The 16,027-nt window shown below is 42.2% G+C and overlaps 1 protein-coding gene across 1 annotated transcript in view; it reads right to left on the reverse strand.

Annotated features, from left to right (window-relative positions):
• The window catches only part of PPP1R1C (protein phosphatase 1 regulatory inhibitor subunit 1C), a 94,179-nt gene extending 89,390 nt beyond the window's left edge, over positions 1–4,789 (reverse strand). Inside the window, exons 1-2 of the mRNA XM_030209869.1 lie at positions 4,589–4,789; positions 1,485–1,545 (exon numbers count right to left, since the gene is read on the reverse strand). Coding sequence (XP_030065729.1) covers positions 1,485–1,545; positions 4,589–4,669 — 142 coding nt within the window. The 5' untranslated portion in view covers positions 4,670–4,789. The remainder of the gene's footprint in view (positions 1–1,484; positions 1,546–4,588) is intronic.
• Between the last annotated feature and the right edge of the window lie 11,238 nt (positions 4,790–16,027).

Consider the following 16,027-nt stretch of genomic DNA (forward strand, 5'->3'; position numbering starts at 1 on the left):
TCAGTCCTATCTTTATGTGGTAATCCATAGCCGATTAAGTGCTGAATATATGTCAGCTGGCTCTGGAAACCCGGAAATTCAATGCCAGTGCCCAGACATGGTCTGGCAATGAATTTTCAGGTTTAATGCCGGAGACTGAATATAGGACCTATAAAGCCTACACATTTAAGCATAGCAAAACAACCCCAGGACAGCAACCCTAGGCAAGGAGAACTGATTTAATATCATTCAATCATTTTAATTAACATTAGACCATGCTCAACGCAGACAAGCAGGTAATTCATCCTATAATGGAAATAAAATCCTATTGCATGCTCTAACTTGCCTTCAGTGGTAGGCCATATAGATAAGACTTTCAGCACATTTGATACTTTAGAAAAACTATCAACTGCCATATTTTCTAGTTGCACATTATTAAGAAACTATGTACAGAGTCTGGAGGTGGTATGAGCAACCTTCAAGTGGAGGAGCTTCTTGTGCCTGCCTAACAATACAAATACCCATGAGAATTTGACACGCTATGGTGGCCAGCATTGCACGTTTTCTAAGTCATGATGAATAATTTGGCCTAAGCCACTCAGGCCCAGAGTTACTAAAGTGCAGGAACATAGCGACCCAGAAATGCACCTTGTGTAGGGCACACATAGGCATTCCCATCCTGCCCACGGCATCACGGCCAAACACGAGAGGCCAATGGATGGGGTGCATTTTTAACACTCCCACCTCCTTTATACCCTGTGCAGTCATACTGGCCGCAGAAACAAAGCTAACTACAGCCCTTCTAAGGTGTGGTAAAATTTGCTCCTTTAGTAGATGAAAATGTACCATAGGAATCCCTAATCTGTGCACTGCAAGATTCATAAACCCATAAATCCCATGGTAAATATTTTTTAATGTTGTTTCATCCAGAAATATTGTAGACACAGCAATGTAAAGATAGTGGGGTGGGGGGAGGAGCATTCCTCAGATGCTTTTACTCCATTGGCTTCTGGCCTTCCACCACTACTCAAAGTGGACACCTCTAATAGATACTTGGAGATGTAAGGGGTAGGAGGTTCTTTCACATGGTGATTGGGTGTGGGAGATCTTTACAGCTGTGGTCCCTCTGAATTGTCCTCTGGGAGCAAAAGCCTGCACATTAGTGGGTCAATGGTTCCCCTTCCTCCCCCACCTAAAGGAGGAAAGATAACACCACCACCTAAGGTGGTATTTTCTTTCCATGAATAAAACCATTTCTGAGATTCCATATAGGCTGCATTTTTCATATAGTATAATAAGTGACTTTGCATATATTTGCATGCTTTACATCTCAATATTAATTAACCTGCATTATGGTGAAAAATCACTTGTTACGAGCAAATAATATATGTTTTTATCAATTAAGATGTATTATTTGACAAATAACAGGTATTGTTCCATTAATGCATCTTAGTAACTCTGGCCCTCAGTTCCTGCCATTTTGGTAGATATATTGTTAGACTGACCTGGAGATGAGTGGTCATTCAAGATAACTAACGATGCTGGTGTAGGCCTCCTCTTCCGGATCTGGGAGCAAAAAGTCCAAGACAGGCAATCATCAATAAAACCGTCCCTCACTCAAACATATCTCAAACTCATTGTCACAGACAGCAGAAATGTTCAATCTTGCAATATCTGTTCTAAAAATTATGTCAAAATCAACTAAATTGCTATTCTGACTGCTAGTTGTATAACAAATATCAGTCAATTCCTGGATCCTGCTAGCCTCAGAGGTACTATTGATCCAAGGGAGATGTGTCAGGCTAGTGCATATATTCCCTTCTGTCACATTATAAATTGGTAGAAATGAGCATCCTATGTGTGAATTCTAAACATAGAAGCTTAGAAAATGATGGCAGATAAAGACCTTACGGCCTGTCCGGTTTGCCCATCCATAGCAACTGCTCAGCTCTTCAGTCCCTTCCTGTCCCTTAGAAATCCTCGGTACTTTTCTCATGCTTTCCTGAATTCAGTCATCATCTCCATCACCTCTACTGGGAGGATGTTCCATGCACCCACCACCCTTTCTGTGGAGCAATACTAGAGATACTACTTTCTTTAACTTCTTATTTTATTATGTTTGTGTGATCATTTGTGAAGAGCTGAGGATACTAGCATCATCTAGGCTGAATGCTCCTGTTTTTGGTGCTATTGCAATGATATAGCCCATTATTTTAGAAACATATTCATATGTAAATGCCATTGTTTACATGGACATATTGCATGCATATGTAAATACCAATTTCGGAAAGCCAGTATTTATATGCAGAGATTTCAAGGGGGCATGGTTTGGGCATAGGGTGGTAAACAAGAATATAGTGTAGTGAGCCCAGATGGGATAAGAAGGACAGCGGAGCCTCAAACCAGAAGAAGCAAAGTTTATTGAAGGACCTGACATAGCCCGTGTTTCAGCTAAACGCCTACGTCAAGGGTCATATTTGTGATAGCTTTTGTTATGGAGTCATCCAAATATAAACATTATGGAATCCAAATATAACAATACATACATATTCCTCTGTATACTCATCCCTCATAAGAATAGCAAAATGTTCCTTTTATAACAGGAAAATACACGTATGGGGAAAAATATCCACATCATATTTTACACCAGCTTAAAGGTTGTATAGGTTGTACAAAATTTCTCATTTTGGCCAGGTCTTTAAACAAGGGATTACGGGAGTCATTCTTCTTAATTCCATGTAGTTTATTTCTACATTCAAAACAAAAAATACAAGTTAAAACTGTGGCCTCACCCCTTAATTGGTGACATTTCCACATGTTGTCTTGTAAAACGTGGTGGCTACATGTGGAAGTGGAGCCACTTGCTTGTGGACATTGTGAAATCAACACCTCCATGTAGAAGCTGCAGGGCCCATGCCGTTCGTTTTTTCAACATGTAGATTTGCAAAATGGCTGCTCCCATTACATAGGCTGGTGAATACACATGCACTCCTGCAAGTGTTATAGAAAAGGCTCTGTACTGGCAGATCCATTTCTAAAATAGCACCGGAATTAAGCACATTCAATTCTTATCTCTATGTTCTATGTAAAATGAGGCTCATAATATACTAGTTGACACTTGTGCCTATTCCCTGGAGGCTCAGCAGTTGCCCTCCACTAAGCTTGATTCAACTAGCTCTCTCCAATAGAAGCATTTATGTGTGGTGGGGCCTGGGGGGGGGGGGGGGCAGATGCACACTGACATGCACATCCACACCTCACCAATCTGTGCTGCCTTTGGAGTCCATGTGGCAAAGAGGCCAATGATTCAGTGTTCATGTGAATTAACACATGCATGTGTGCCCCGCTGTCTCCTGACAGACAGATGCCACTAACAACTAAAGCACGCTGCAAATCTAGACTTGCAAACTCAAATGAATGATAATGTAGACCTAAGCAAATCAGTGGGATGTTGAAAACTGACCCAGCAGTTTTATATTTTTTTTGCAGGTGCAGTAGCATCAAATTGTACCCATACCAAAAGTTTCTGAAAAAGGTTTAAAGACAGTTTTATTAGAGGATAATTCTACACCTCCCCCCCCCCCCCCCCCCCCCCCCAACGTGTGAAAGTGACACTTCACAAGGTCTGTTCCCTCTTTTTGCTGTGTCATTTTCATTCATTTACTAGACAGCTATAGTATATTCACAGATAGCAAATACAAGGCCAGCTAGGCCTGTAAATGTTAACAAACGACATTTTCATGCTGTGTATATTTCTTATAATGTTTCTAATAAAACAAATGGAAGGACATCAAATTTATTTAGCTGATTTGTTCAGAGCATGCCTGCATCCTGACTCCCTTTAGCCAAAACTTGAAGAGAGATTTTTTTTTTTTTTTTTTGCCTTTCCCGTAAACACAAGGACTATGTTAATTTGATCATCTTGTGCTGGCGTCAGGGTAGGAAGCAAATAGAAATAGATTCCACGTCTATGAAGATCCATTGTTTTCTCAGACCTTATTTGTTTATGACTATACCTATATCATAACAGGGCAGCTAAAAATAAATGAACACACAATTCTAATCAAACAGGTATAAATAACACCCTCTCCCTATGAATTTTAAATATTTCAGACCATTTCCATCACCTCTTCTTGCTCTGAAGAGCATTAATTCCGCTGGTATCTATCAGATAAACAGAGGTTTAAAATAGTCAGAGTAGCAACTAGAAATATACTATAGTGAAGTAAAATTTCAAATTGTGAGAATAAACTATGCAGTATAACTTGAATGACACTGAATGAAAATACGCTATAGTGTTGTTTTGTAAATATTTTTTTTTATTCCAGCCTGATTTTGATAACACTGGGAAGTTTGATGGCATCTCTGATTTTTAAGAACAACGTAAGACTTCTTTTTCACCAAGTGACATGCTTTTCAAAAGGTTCTTAACATGTGGTGGAAATGTATTTAGTGATGATCTACTCATTCTACCCACCATATCCATACAGAAATGTAGGCAGTCAGCTATGAGCCGCTTCGCTGTCAACCAACCTTCCCAGTTTTGGATTGGGAGCTCTCTCTGATTGTAAGCATCATGTCAGGCTTTTAAGAATCTTGATCGCCTTACCTGTTCCGATGCCTCAGGATCTAGCTGACTCTGAAACAATGGCACAGCAAACTGGATTTTTTTAGGACTGTTGGGCTCCATAACAACGATGATGGTAATCAGAGCAAGAAAGAGCCTGGGATGGTTGGAACTGAAGTATAGTTTCTGCAAATATCCTCTAGCCTTCTCTGTAAAGCCACACTGAGCACTGCTTGCAAACGCCTGTAATCTGTAGGTTAGCAAGTGAAGCTGTACACCCTGAGCGCCTCCCTTATCCTACATCCACAACAATGCCTCTTGCTGGCCTTCAGATCCTGTCCACGCAAAGCTGAAAGGAACAATAACCTAATTGTGTACCAGTTCACTTCTACACATGCCAAGCATTCACTCAGAGGCTAATTGAAAATGCACTGCTAGCCTGGAATGGCCTGGTGCCCTGGGATTTGAAAAAAAGAGGATCTATCTTGTACATTACTAACCGGCCGCTCAAAAGTGCAATGCAAGCGCCCTCTGAGTATTGCTGATGGGCCATTAATTATTGATGGTCACAAATCAGGAAAAGCTCAACATTGTATGTGTGTGTGTATGTGTGTGTGTGGGGGGGGAGGGTTTGAATAATTTAATTTCCTTACCTACCAAACCGTTATCACCTTGCTATTACATGTGTGTTGCTTCCCCCCTTTCCCCAGACCCATGATAGTTTGTGAGCAAAGAAGACAACACGAAGCAGTGCATTATGACGACAAGTTCCTTAATCAATTATTAAAGGAGGAAAATGAATTCAGTTCTATTCCTAGCTTTACTCTATCGATCAGATCAAGTTTCTTTCTATATATGAATTCAACTATTGAATCTGGTTCAGTGATTTCCATATAAAGCACTGTCTCATAATATATCCAGGGTCAGAAATGATTCCCAGTCTAACAGCAGGAGGGGCTATGATAGACCTATTGTCCAGCAAGATTGTTGATGACGGTGGATGATCTTGCCTTTATCCTAATGTGGCTGCTCAGTGTTACCATGCAGTACTTCCCAGTGACTAATGCATTAGCGTTGCAGCAAGCTGGGCTCCAGAGACTGAACTCTGTTGAATAAGCCTCATGAGACTTGTAAGAGAAACCAGTACTTACTCTTCTTTTACACTTTGGTTAGGGATGATGATAACGAGCATGCAGTTATTTACAAATATACATATCCCCACACCAACATTTCATTAAGATGAGGTTCATGCTCAGCTATTGCCTTATAAGGTCGTTTTATCAAGGATTTCTACATGAAAAATCATGTAGTTCCATATAATTTGCTGCCATACACACATAATATACAAGTCCACACAAAAGCTTATTTTCGAAAGTGATGGGCGCCCATATTTTGACCCAAATCGGGGGATGGGCACCCATCTCGCAAAGGCGCCAAAATCGGTATAATCGAAAGCCGATTTTGGGCGCCTTCAACTGTAATCCGTTGTGGAAACAGCCAAAGTTGACGGGGCGTGTCGGAGGTGTGGTGAAGGCGAGACTGGGGCGTGGTTATCGGCCGAGGAGAGATGGGCGCCTTCGGCTGATAATCAAAAAAAATGGGCATTTTTAGCGCGACTTTAGGTCACTTTTTTTGGACCCTTTTTTTCACAAAGTCTCAAAAAAGTGCCCTAAATGACCAGATGACCACCGGAGGGAATCGGGGATAACCTCCCCTGACTCCCCCAGTGGTCACTAACCCACTCCCACGAAACAAAAGACCCTTAAAAACTTTTTTTTCCAGCCTGTATGCCAGCCTCAAATGTCATACCCAGCTCCATCACAGCAGTATGTAGGTCCCTGGAGCAGTTGTTAGTGGGTGCAGTGGACTTCAGGCAGGTGGACCCAGGCCCATCCCCCCTACCTGTTACACTTGTGCTGGTAAATGGGAGCCCTCCAAACCACCCCAAAACCCACTGTACCCACATCTAGGTGCCCCCCTTCAGCCATAAGTGCTATGGTAATGGTGTAGAGTTGTGGGCAGTGGGTTTTGGGGGGCTCAGCACACAAGGGAAGGGAGCTATGGACTTGGAAGGTATTTTAATTTTTTTTAATTGTTACAAGTGCCCCCTAGGATGCCCGGTTGGTGTCCTGGCATGTGAGGGGGACCAGTGCACTATGATTCCTGGCCCCTCCCACGACCAAATGCCTTGGATTTGGTCGTTTTTGAGCTGGATGCCTCCGGTTTCCATTATCGCTGAAAAACGATATTGCCCAGCTCAAATCCGCACAAATCTGATGCATATGCCCGGCACAAACCGTAATATCCCAAAAAAAGATGGACGCCCATCTTTTTCGAAAATACGGTCTGTCCTGCCCCTTCACGTTCTTGGAGATAGATGTCCATGGAGATGGGCATTCACGTTCGATTATGCCCCTCACAGGAGCTATCATACGCCAGTTTTATGCATATTTAAAGTGGGCCTTCTCTGGAGCTGATTTTACATGTACACTTTAAAAATTGCAAAAGTATACTTGTATAACCAGCAGACATCAATGTGAAAATTTGTGCCTGCAAATATGTGTTTTGCTTTTGCCACTGATTGCATGTACAAGCAGTGATTTTCATCAAGACATGCATATGTATATAGTAGTAGTCTTGATTATCTGACGTAAACAGGACTGGCAGGTTGTTGGATAATCAACAGGTCAGGTAATACAGAAAAAGTGGATGAGGGATAAAATAAAAGTATTTTTAATGCATGTTTCAAAAGAGGAAACAGTAAAAACGAATTTTAAACTTCATATACCCAAGAATCTTAATTAGCACTGCTGCCTTTTAACACTGATATTTCTTCACTCAACATGTAATTAAACTCTGGAATTCGTTGCCAGAGACCGTGGTAAAAGCAGTTAGCTTAGCGGGGTTTAAAAAAGATGTGGTTAACTTCCTAAAAGAAAAGTCCATAAGTCATTATAAAGATGGACTTGGGGAAAATCTACTGTTTATTTCTTGGATAAGCAGCATCTTGGGATCTTGCCAGGTACTTGTAACCTGGATTGGCCACTGTTGGAAACAGAATGCTGGGCTTGACAGACCTTCGTTCTGTCCCAGTACGGCAACACTTATGTTCTTATGTTCTTAGAAAGAGAAACCTGTGCGCATCTCAATGCTGTGACATCACTGAGATATGTCGAATAATCCAGAACTTCAGACAAGAAAAGTTTGGATAAGTGAGACTCTACTGTACTTTCCTTTTGTAAAACCGTTACTATTCCTGCATATACCACCCATATCCACTTATGCAGTTGGTTAGAAAATTATCCTCATAAAAAGCTTTCATATTTCCTTGAATTGAATGCATGTTTGAGGGACAAACCAGGGTGGATAGATGGCAGAACATCTGTCTCATGGGTCAAGTGCTATACACTAAATACTGTTAATTCAAGGACAATGTACTGCATTATTTAGGTAACAACCAAAGAGATTTATGGACTGGGTTGTCAGTGCATGAATCCCTTACCATGTATTTTCCAAAAATAAACAGAAAATATCAGGCCCTATTGTTTACTGCTAGAGGCTAGGTTACAAATTAAAGTATCCATATTGGTTTTTTAAGGCCCTTCATGGAGACATTCCAGCTTATTTAGAACAAGGCCAGACTTCTATGATCTATGCCCATAAAAAAGGCAAGGATAAAACAAGATCAGGTATACATATGATTTATCACTTCATACCATATGTAATGAGTTTATCTTGTTGGGCAAAATGGATGGACTGTACCGGTCTTTATCTGCCGCCATCTTCATAAGTACATAAGTATTGCCATACTGTGAAAGACCAAAGGTCCATCAAACCCAGCATCCTGTTTCCAACAGTGGCCAATCCAGGTCACAAATACCTGGCAAGATCCCAAAAAAGTACAAAACATTGAAATAGTGAATTTTCCCCAAGTCCATCTAATCATGGTCTATGGACTTTTCCTTTAGGAACCGTCCAAACCTTTTTAAAACTCCGCTAAGCTAACCGCCTTTAACACATTCTCTGGCAACGAATTCCAGAGTTTAATTACACATAGAATGAAGAAAAATTTTCTCTGATTCTTTTTAAATTTACTACATTGTAGCTTCATCGCATGCCCTCTAGTCCTAGTATTTTTAGAAAGCGTAAACAGACGTTTCACATATACCCGTTCAGCTCCACTCATTATTTTATAGACCTCTATCATATCTCCCCTCAGCTGCCTTTTCTCCAAGCTGAAGAGCCCTAGCCGCTTTAGCCTTTCCTCATAGGGAAGTCGTCCCATCCCCTTTTCATTTTCATTGACCTTATCTGCACCTTTTCTAATTCCACTATCTTTTTTGAGATGCGGTGACCAGAATTGAACACAATATTCAAGGTGCGGTCGCACCATGGAGCGATACAAAGGCATTATAACATCCTCATTTTTGTTTTCCATTCCTTTCCTAATAATATCTAACATTCTATTTGCTTTCTTAGTCGCAGCAGCACACTGAGCAGAAGGTTTCAACGTATCATCAATGACAACACCTAGATCCCTTTCTTGGTCCGTGACTCCTAACGTGGAACCTTGCATGACGTAGCTATAACTCGGGTTCCTCTTTCCCACATGCATCACTTTGCACTTGCTCACATTAAACGTCATCTGCCATTTAGACGCCCAGTCTCCCAGTCTTGTAAGGTCCTCTTGTAATTTTTCACAATCCTGTCGTGATTTAACGACTTTGAATAACTTTGTGTCATCAGCAAATTTAATTACCTCATTAGCTACTCCCATCTCTAGATCATTTATAAATATGTTAAAAAGCAGCAGTCCCAGCACAGACCCCTGGGGAACCCCACTAACTACCCTTCTCCATTGAGAATACTGACCATTTAACTCTACTCTCTGTTTGCTATCTTTAACCAGTTTTTAATCCACAATAGAACACTACCTCCTATCCCATGACTCTCCAATTTCCTCTGGAGTCTTTCATGAGGTACTTCGTCAATCGCCTTCTGAAAATCCAGATACACAATATCAACCAGCTCACCTTTATCCACAAGTTTGTTCACCCCTTCAAAGAAATGTAGTAGATTGGTGAGGCAAGATTTCCCTTCACTAAATCCATGTAGACGTTGTCTCATTAATCCATGCTTTTGAATATGCTCTGTAATTTTGTTCTTAACAATAGTCTCTACCATTTTGCCCGGCACCGACGTCAGACTCACCGGTCTATAATTTCCCGGATCTCCTCTGGAACCTTTTTAAAAAAATCAGCGTTACATTGGCCACCCTCAAATCTTCCGGTACCACGCTCGATTTTAAGGATAAACTACATATTTCTAACAATAGCTCCGCAAGCTCATTTTTCAGTTCTATCAGTACTCTGGGATGAATACCATCTGGTCCAGGAGATTTGCTACTCTTCAGTTTGTAGAACTGCCCCATTACATCCTCCAGGTTTACAGAGAATTCATTAAGTTTCTCCAACCCATCAGCTTCAAATACCATTTCCGGCACCAGTATCCCACCCAAATCTTGCCTCCAACACAATCTTTTTTTCGAAGTCCCTCTTAGCCTTCAGCGCTTTGCATTTGACTTGACATTCCTTATGCCGTTTCTTATTATTTTCAGTCGGTTCCTTCTTCCATTTTCTGAAGGATTTTCGTTTAGCTCTAATAGCTTCCTTCACCTCACTTTTTAACCACGCCGGCTGTTGTTTGGTCTTCCATCCTCCTTTTTTTAATACGCGGAATATATTTGGCCTGGGCTTCCAGGATGGTGTTTTTTAACAGCATCCATGCCTGATGTAAATTTTTGACCCCCGTAGTCGCTCCTCTAAAGTTTTTTTTTCCACCGTTCTTCTCATTTTATCATAGTCTCCTTTTTTAAAGTTAAACGCTAACGCATTTGATTTCCTATGTATACTTACTTCAAAGCTAATATCAAATCCGATCATATTATGATCACTGTTATCAAGTGGCCCCAGCACCATTACCTCATGCACCAGATCATGCGCTCCACTAAGGACTAGGTCTAGAATTTTTCCTTCTCTCGTCGGCTCCTGTACCAGCTGCTCCATAAAGCTGTCCTTGATTTCATCAAGGAATTTTACCTCCCTAGCATGCCCCGATGTTATATTTACCCAGTCAATATCGGGGTAATTGAAATCACCCATTATTATCGTGTTGCCCAGTTTGTTTGCATCCCTAATTTCCTTTAACATTTCTCAATCCGTCTGTTCATCCTGGCCATGCGGATGGTAGTACACTCCTATCACTATCCTTTTCCCCTTTACACATGGAATTTCAATCCACAGTGATTCCAAGAAGTGTTTTGTTTCCTGCAGAAGTTTCAATCTATTTGATCAAGGCTCTCGTTAATATACAATGCTACCCTTCCACCAATTCGATCCACCCTATCACTACGATATAATTTGTACCCCCGGTATGACAGTGTCCCACTGGTTATCCTCCTTCCACCAGGTCTCAGAGATGCCTATTATATCTAATTTTTCATTTAGTGCAATATAGTCTAACTCTCCCATCTTATTTCTTAGCCTCCTGGCATTCGCATATAGACATTTCAAAGTATGTTTGTTGTTCCTATTTACATGATGCTTAGTAATTGACAGTATTAATTTGCAATCTTTTGTCTGATTTTTATTTTTATGTAAGGACACCTGATTTACTACGGTCTCTTCCCTGTTTTGGTGATATCTTTGAAAGATACCTTATCCCGAACCATGCATTACCAGATTATTTGATTGATCAATTTTCTTTTTGGAATGGTGTCATTTTAGATCCACTAGAAATTTGTATTTGTTAGGATTTCCCTCTGTGCGAAGTATTGAGGCTTTACATTTATTTAAAGCATCTGTCATATCAAGCAGCATCTAATTGGAATCTTTTATCCTTTTCCCTTAGACAACTAGGGAATTATCAGTTTAGAAATTTATTGAAGACTTCTCTTTTCAGGAAATACCTCTTGAACTACTAATCAATGATTGTCACTTATAAGGTTTTATAGGGTTCCATTGTGAGATATAGCTGCTGATTTGTAAATTCTCTGGAGAATTCTTCAAATGTCTTGGCTGTTATTCTCACTGAACTTGTTGGGTATCGCGGGATACAATATTACAATGTAATGTAATATACTGCCAGGATTTCCTGTTCATTTGTCATTTTTATCGCCTCCTTTTCCTTTCTGCCTCTATCCACATTTAATTCTTTCTTACTATCCAATCTTGAATTTCCCTCTTTTGACTGTCTACCTACAGCTTGGCCCTCTCTCCTCCCCACTTCCATCCAGCATTTCCGCTCTCTCTCCTTCCCCTTCCATCGTCTGCTCCTCTCTCCTCCCCACTTCCATCATCTGTCCCTCTCCTCCTCACTTCCATTCAGCATTTGCCATCTATCTCCTCTAAACTTTCATCCAGCATCTCCCCTTTTTCTGTCCCCATCCTTCTAGTGCCTCCTTTTGTCTCCCCCTTTCTCTCTCCCTCCTTCCAGCCAATCTTCCCTCTTTCTCTCCCCCTTCATCTCCCCCCTCTCCTCATCTTTTTATCCAGCATTCTTCTGTCAATCATTTCTCCCCCCCCCCTTCCATTCTCTCCCGCAGCTGCTGCTATTTCTCTCAACAAGCAACAGCAGGGCAAATCATGGAGAAGCAGGCCAGGGCCACAGTGCTCAGACGCGCACTGATGGCGCTGCCGATCCCCAGCCCCTCTGACATCAACTTCCTGTTCTGGGGCAGGGTACCAGCAGAGCTGACAGCGTGCAGCTGAGCACTGAGGCCCCATACCTGCTACTCCTTGCTTTGCCCGCCGCCGCTGCTGCTCATTGGCACAAGCAGCAACAGCTGTGGGAGAAAAGCTGGAGATGGGGGATGAGTGGGCAAGGAAAAAAAGGTGCTGGTATGCTGTACTGGCACAAAGCCCCGACTGTATATATATTTTTTTGTTTGTGTTGTAGACTGACTCCTGACACAGGTGCTGTAATGCCGAAATATGGCCTGTCAGGTCATTAATAAAGCCCACTTGTTTCAATTTTGAGAGCCCTTTGTGCTGTTCTTTTTTGTTGGTCCTGTAGTGTACCTTGACCCTCTCCGTTGTATGCTGATATGGTGCCCAGCATCAAATATCCGGGCATAATGCCAGTGGCAGCTGAAAAATGCTCACCATCACCAGCTGAATATTGACCCTATAAGTTATACTGGCAAAATCTGTGGCACTAGAATTAGTGACATAGGCAGCATAAGACTGAGAAGAGTGAACACTGGGGCCAGTATAAGCAGCTGTGAGTTACAATTGCGCACTGAGCTTTAGTGCTGTAGGGGTCTTTTCCTGCTGTCCCACCTTTGCTGGTTAGGCATGAACCATCTTTTCCTGATCTAATATTTTATTTGTTACATTTGTACCCTGTGCTTTTTCCCACTCATGGCAGGCTCAATGCGGCAGGCAATGGAGGGTTAAGTGACTTGCCCAGAGTCACAAGGAGCTGCCTGTGCCGGGAATCAAACTCAGTTCCTCAGGACCAAAGTCCACCACCCTAACCACTAGGCCACTCCTCCACTCCAGGCCTGAATAAAACAGAAACCATCTTTCTTCAAGGAAAAATACTTCTTGGCATAATTGTGCTCCTGGCTTCATCCAAGGACATGTGTTTATGTGCACTAGCCATCCCCTTATCTCCTGGGAGGCACAGAGCAGTTTTCACAGAGACAGAGTCTCCGGTACATCTGTGAACCATGGAGGGAAGTTTGCTACCATCAGGCTTGTGACTGATAAAATATTCTTGCTGGAAGCTCAACGCCTCATTGCCTTGACCGTGAATAATCTGCTGGGCAGTGATACACGGTTGGTGATTGGTCTATATGTGTCACCTGATCCAGAGGAATGCCAATGCTGGGCATGAGAGAGAAAAAGAGTTTTGGGGAGAAGAGAAGATTGCATGATGTATGGATCTCTCTCAGAGGAGCTAGGGACTAATTTGTCAAACACCTGTGAACTGTGATTCCTTGTGCTGACAGTTGACAAGGTCAAGTTCAGCTACAGGCTGGTGGCTTCCCCAGAGACTGAGTAACTAGCTGCACAGAATACTTTAGACAAACACCTGATCTATAGGGGTTCACAGGAAATCTGCTGGAGCCTGAACAGGAGGAATTAATTCATCGCTCCTTTGGACTCTGAACCTATGGAACCTCAAGGGTGACATTCAGGCTTTTTTTCTTATGGCTCAGGGTTAAGTTAGCTCTGGTCTTTGCCTTCAACTGATTGGTTACAACAAGACCTGTGGTTATAGCCTAATTCTGCTGCCATTGGCAATCTTTTCTAAGGATATTATAGTTGCATAATTACTCATGTGTGTATATGTATATATATATATATACACACACACACATATATATATTGGTGTGAGGTGGCTTTGGGAAGCCCAGTTGGTTCAAGGATCTTTTCCAACCAGGGTCATCTGAGAAGATCTTTTTGCGCAAGATTGTATTAAAGATTCATGGCTAAAGGGAAAGTTTTAAAAAAGAAGCGACAAAATTTGCATGCATTTTTTTTCATTGGCAGCAATTTCTGATTCATCTGATTTGCATGCCGATCTTGCTACCCTTTACTGCAGTAGCTTTACTGTAAACGTTTCTCTGCTAAAACCCGTATTAAATCAGGAGTAAGATTAGCATAGGAAAATCCATAGTTAAGAACCATGCTAAAGGATAACACAATGTATTACCTCTGCCTTTCTGTGAAGCAATTAGTCCCCCCCCCTCCCCGGTGATCTACACATTAGTAAGTAAAATCAAAGCCTTCTACCCTTTTTGTTTATGGGTTTTCATATGTACAGACTGCTTACATGATTCCACCTATAATTTATTGCAAAGTTGACCATACGAATGTGGCTACTGGAACAGATACTGAGTAATCTTCGGCGATGGTGGTCAGCATATTTAAACCATGGTCGCTAGGGCCGCCGAATGGGGGGGGGGGCAAAATTTCCCGGGCCTCCAAGGGGGCCCAGCACCGGGGTCAGGCCGCTGGTGCTGCAGTCCCCGTCTCACCTGCCTGCCTCATCAGCTCCGGGCCCCATGCATTCGAAGCGGCAGTCACAGATCGCCTCCCTTCGGGCCTTCCCACCCTGTGTCCCGCCCTCGCGGAAACCAGAAGTTACATCAGACGAGGGCGGGACACAGGGAGGGAAGGCCAGAAGAGAGGTGATCTGCGACTGCCGCTTCGAATGCAGGGGGCCCAGAGCCGTGAAGGCAGGCAGGTGAGACCGCGGACTGCAGCGGCAGGGGGAGCAACAGGGGCGGCAGCGATGGGGAGCAGCAGCGGCAGGGGGGCAGAGGCGGGGCAGCCTTGCCCCGGGCCTGGCCTAGTCTCTCGGCAGCCCAGCTGGTCGCAGTATTTAAATAGATGTATTTACTGGTACTGAAGATACGTATCCTCCACTGACCAACACTGCCAGTTTAGGTTTGCCTTCAAGTAGTCCTAAACACAATGCATAAACTATCCATGTAAAGGGTAATTCTATCACTGGGCCCACATAAATTTACAGAATCTAAAACTTTCACAGGTAAGTGTACACTTAACACATATAAATGCTAGCGGGGTGACTAAAAAGCAGTAAAAAGTGGCTTTAGCATGCCCTTACATGTATCATTCCTGACCGCTAAAGCCATTTTTACCACTGGGGTAAAATGGACAAAAATCCCATTTTTGGTATTAATGACTATGCACTAATTTTGCCATTAGTGTGTGACCATTAAAACAGATTAGTGCATGAGCCCTTACCACCACCTATTATATAGGTGGAAAGGACTCGCGTACTAAGCACAAGCTAATCAATTAGCATGTGGTAATGTAGCTAACCAATTAGCGCTAAAAACTGCGCGCACAAATTTGGGTGTGCAGTTTAAATAAACAAGGTAATTAGTACCGATAATTGGCTTTTTAACAACCAATTATTGACAATAATTAGATTTAATTGAAATGAACATGCCTAAAATTTACCAGCGAGTCAAAAAAGGGAGTGTGGAAGTGGGAGGGTTATGGACGTATCAGGGGCATTCCGTTAATTTACACGTGTAGTTAGAGAATAAGGGCATCCGTGTACAGGTTTTTGCACCACATTTTAACTGATGCAAATGGCTGTGCCTAAAGTTAGGCGTGATTCCTTGGGGTAAGCACTATTTTATAAACTACGGCCAACTTTAATTCCAGCTTATAGAATAGCACTTTTTTTCGGTGCCAAATTTTTCGGCACCATATATAGAATTCACCCCTGTATGGATAGTTTAGTTGCCACCCTGCTTCTGTCCCTCTAGCATAAAGACCATGGAGGAATGTTGGACAGGATTTCAGCCCATCACAGATGGCAAGTGTACGAGTCTTTCTGAAACTGACCCAACTGTAAAGAGCTGCTATTCAGAAGATGACAAATTAGCAAAGTCTGTCTAAAAAGAATAACTGTGTGCATAAGTAAAACACACACAAA

Source organism: Microcaecilia unicolor, chromosome 7, assembly GCF_901765095.1.
Source record: "Microcaecilia unicolor chromosome 7, aMicUni1.1, whole genome shotgun sequence".
NCBI classification, from domain to species: Eukaryota; Metazoa; Chordata; class Amphibia; order Gymnophiona; family Siphonopidae; genus Microcaecilia; species Microcaecilia unicolor.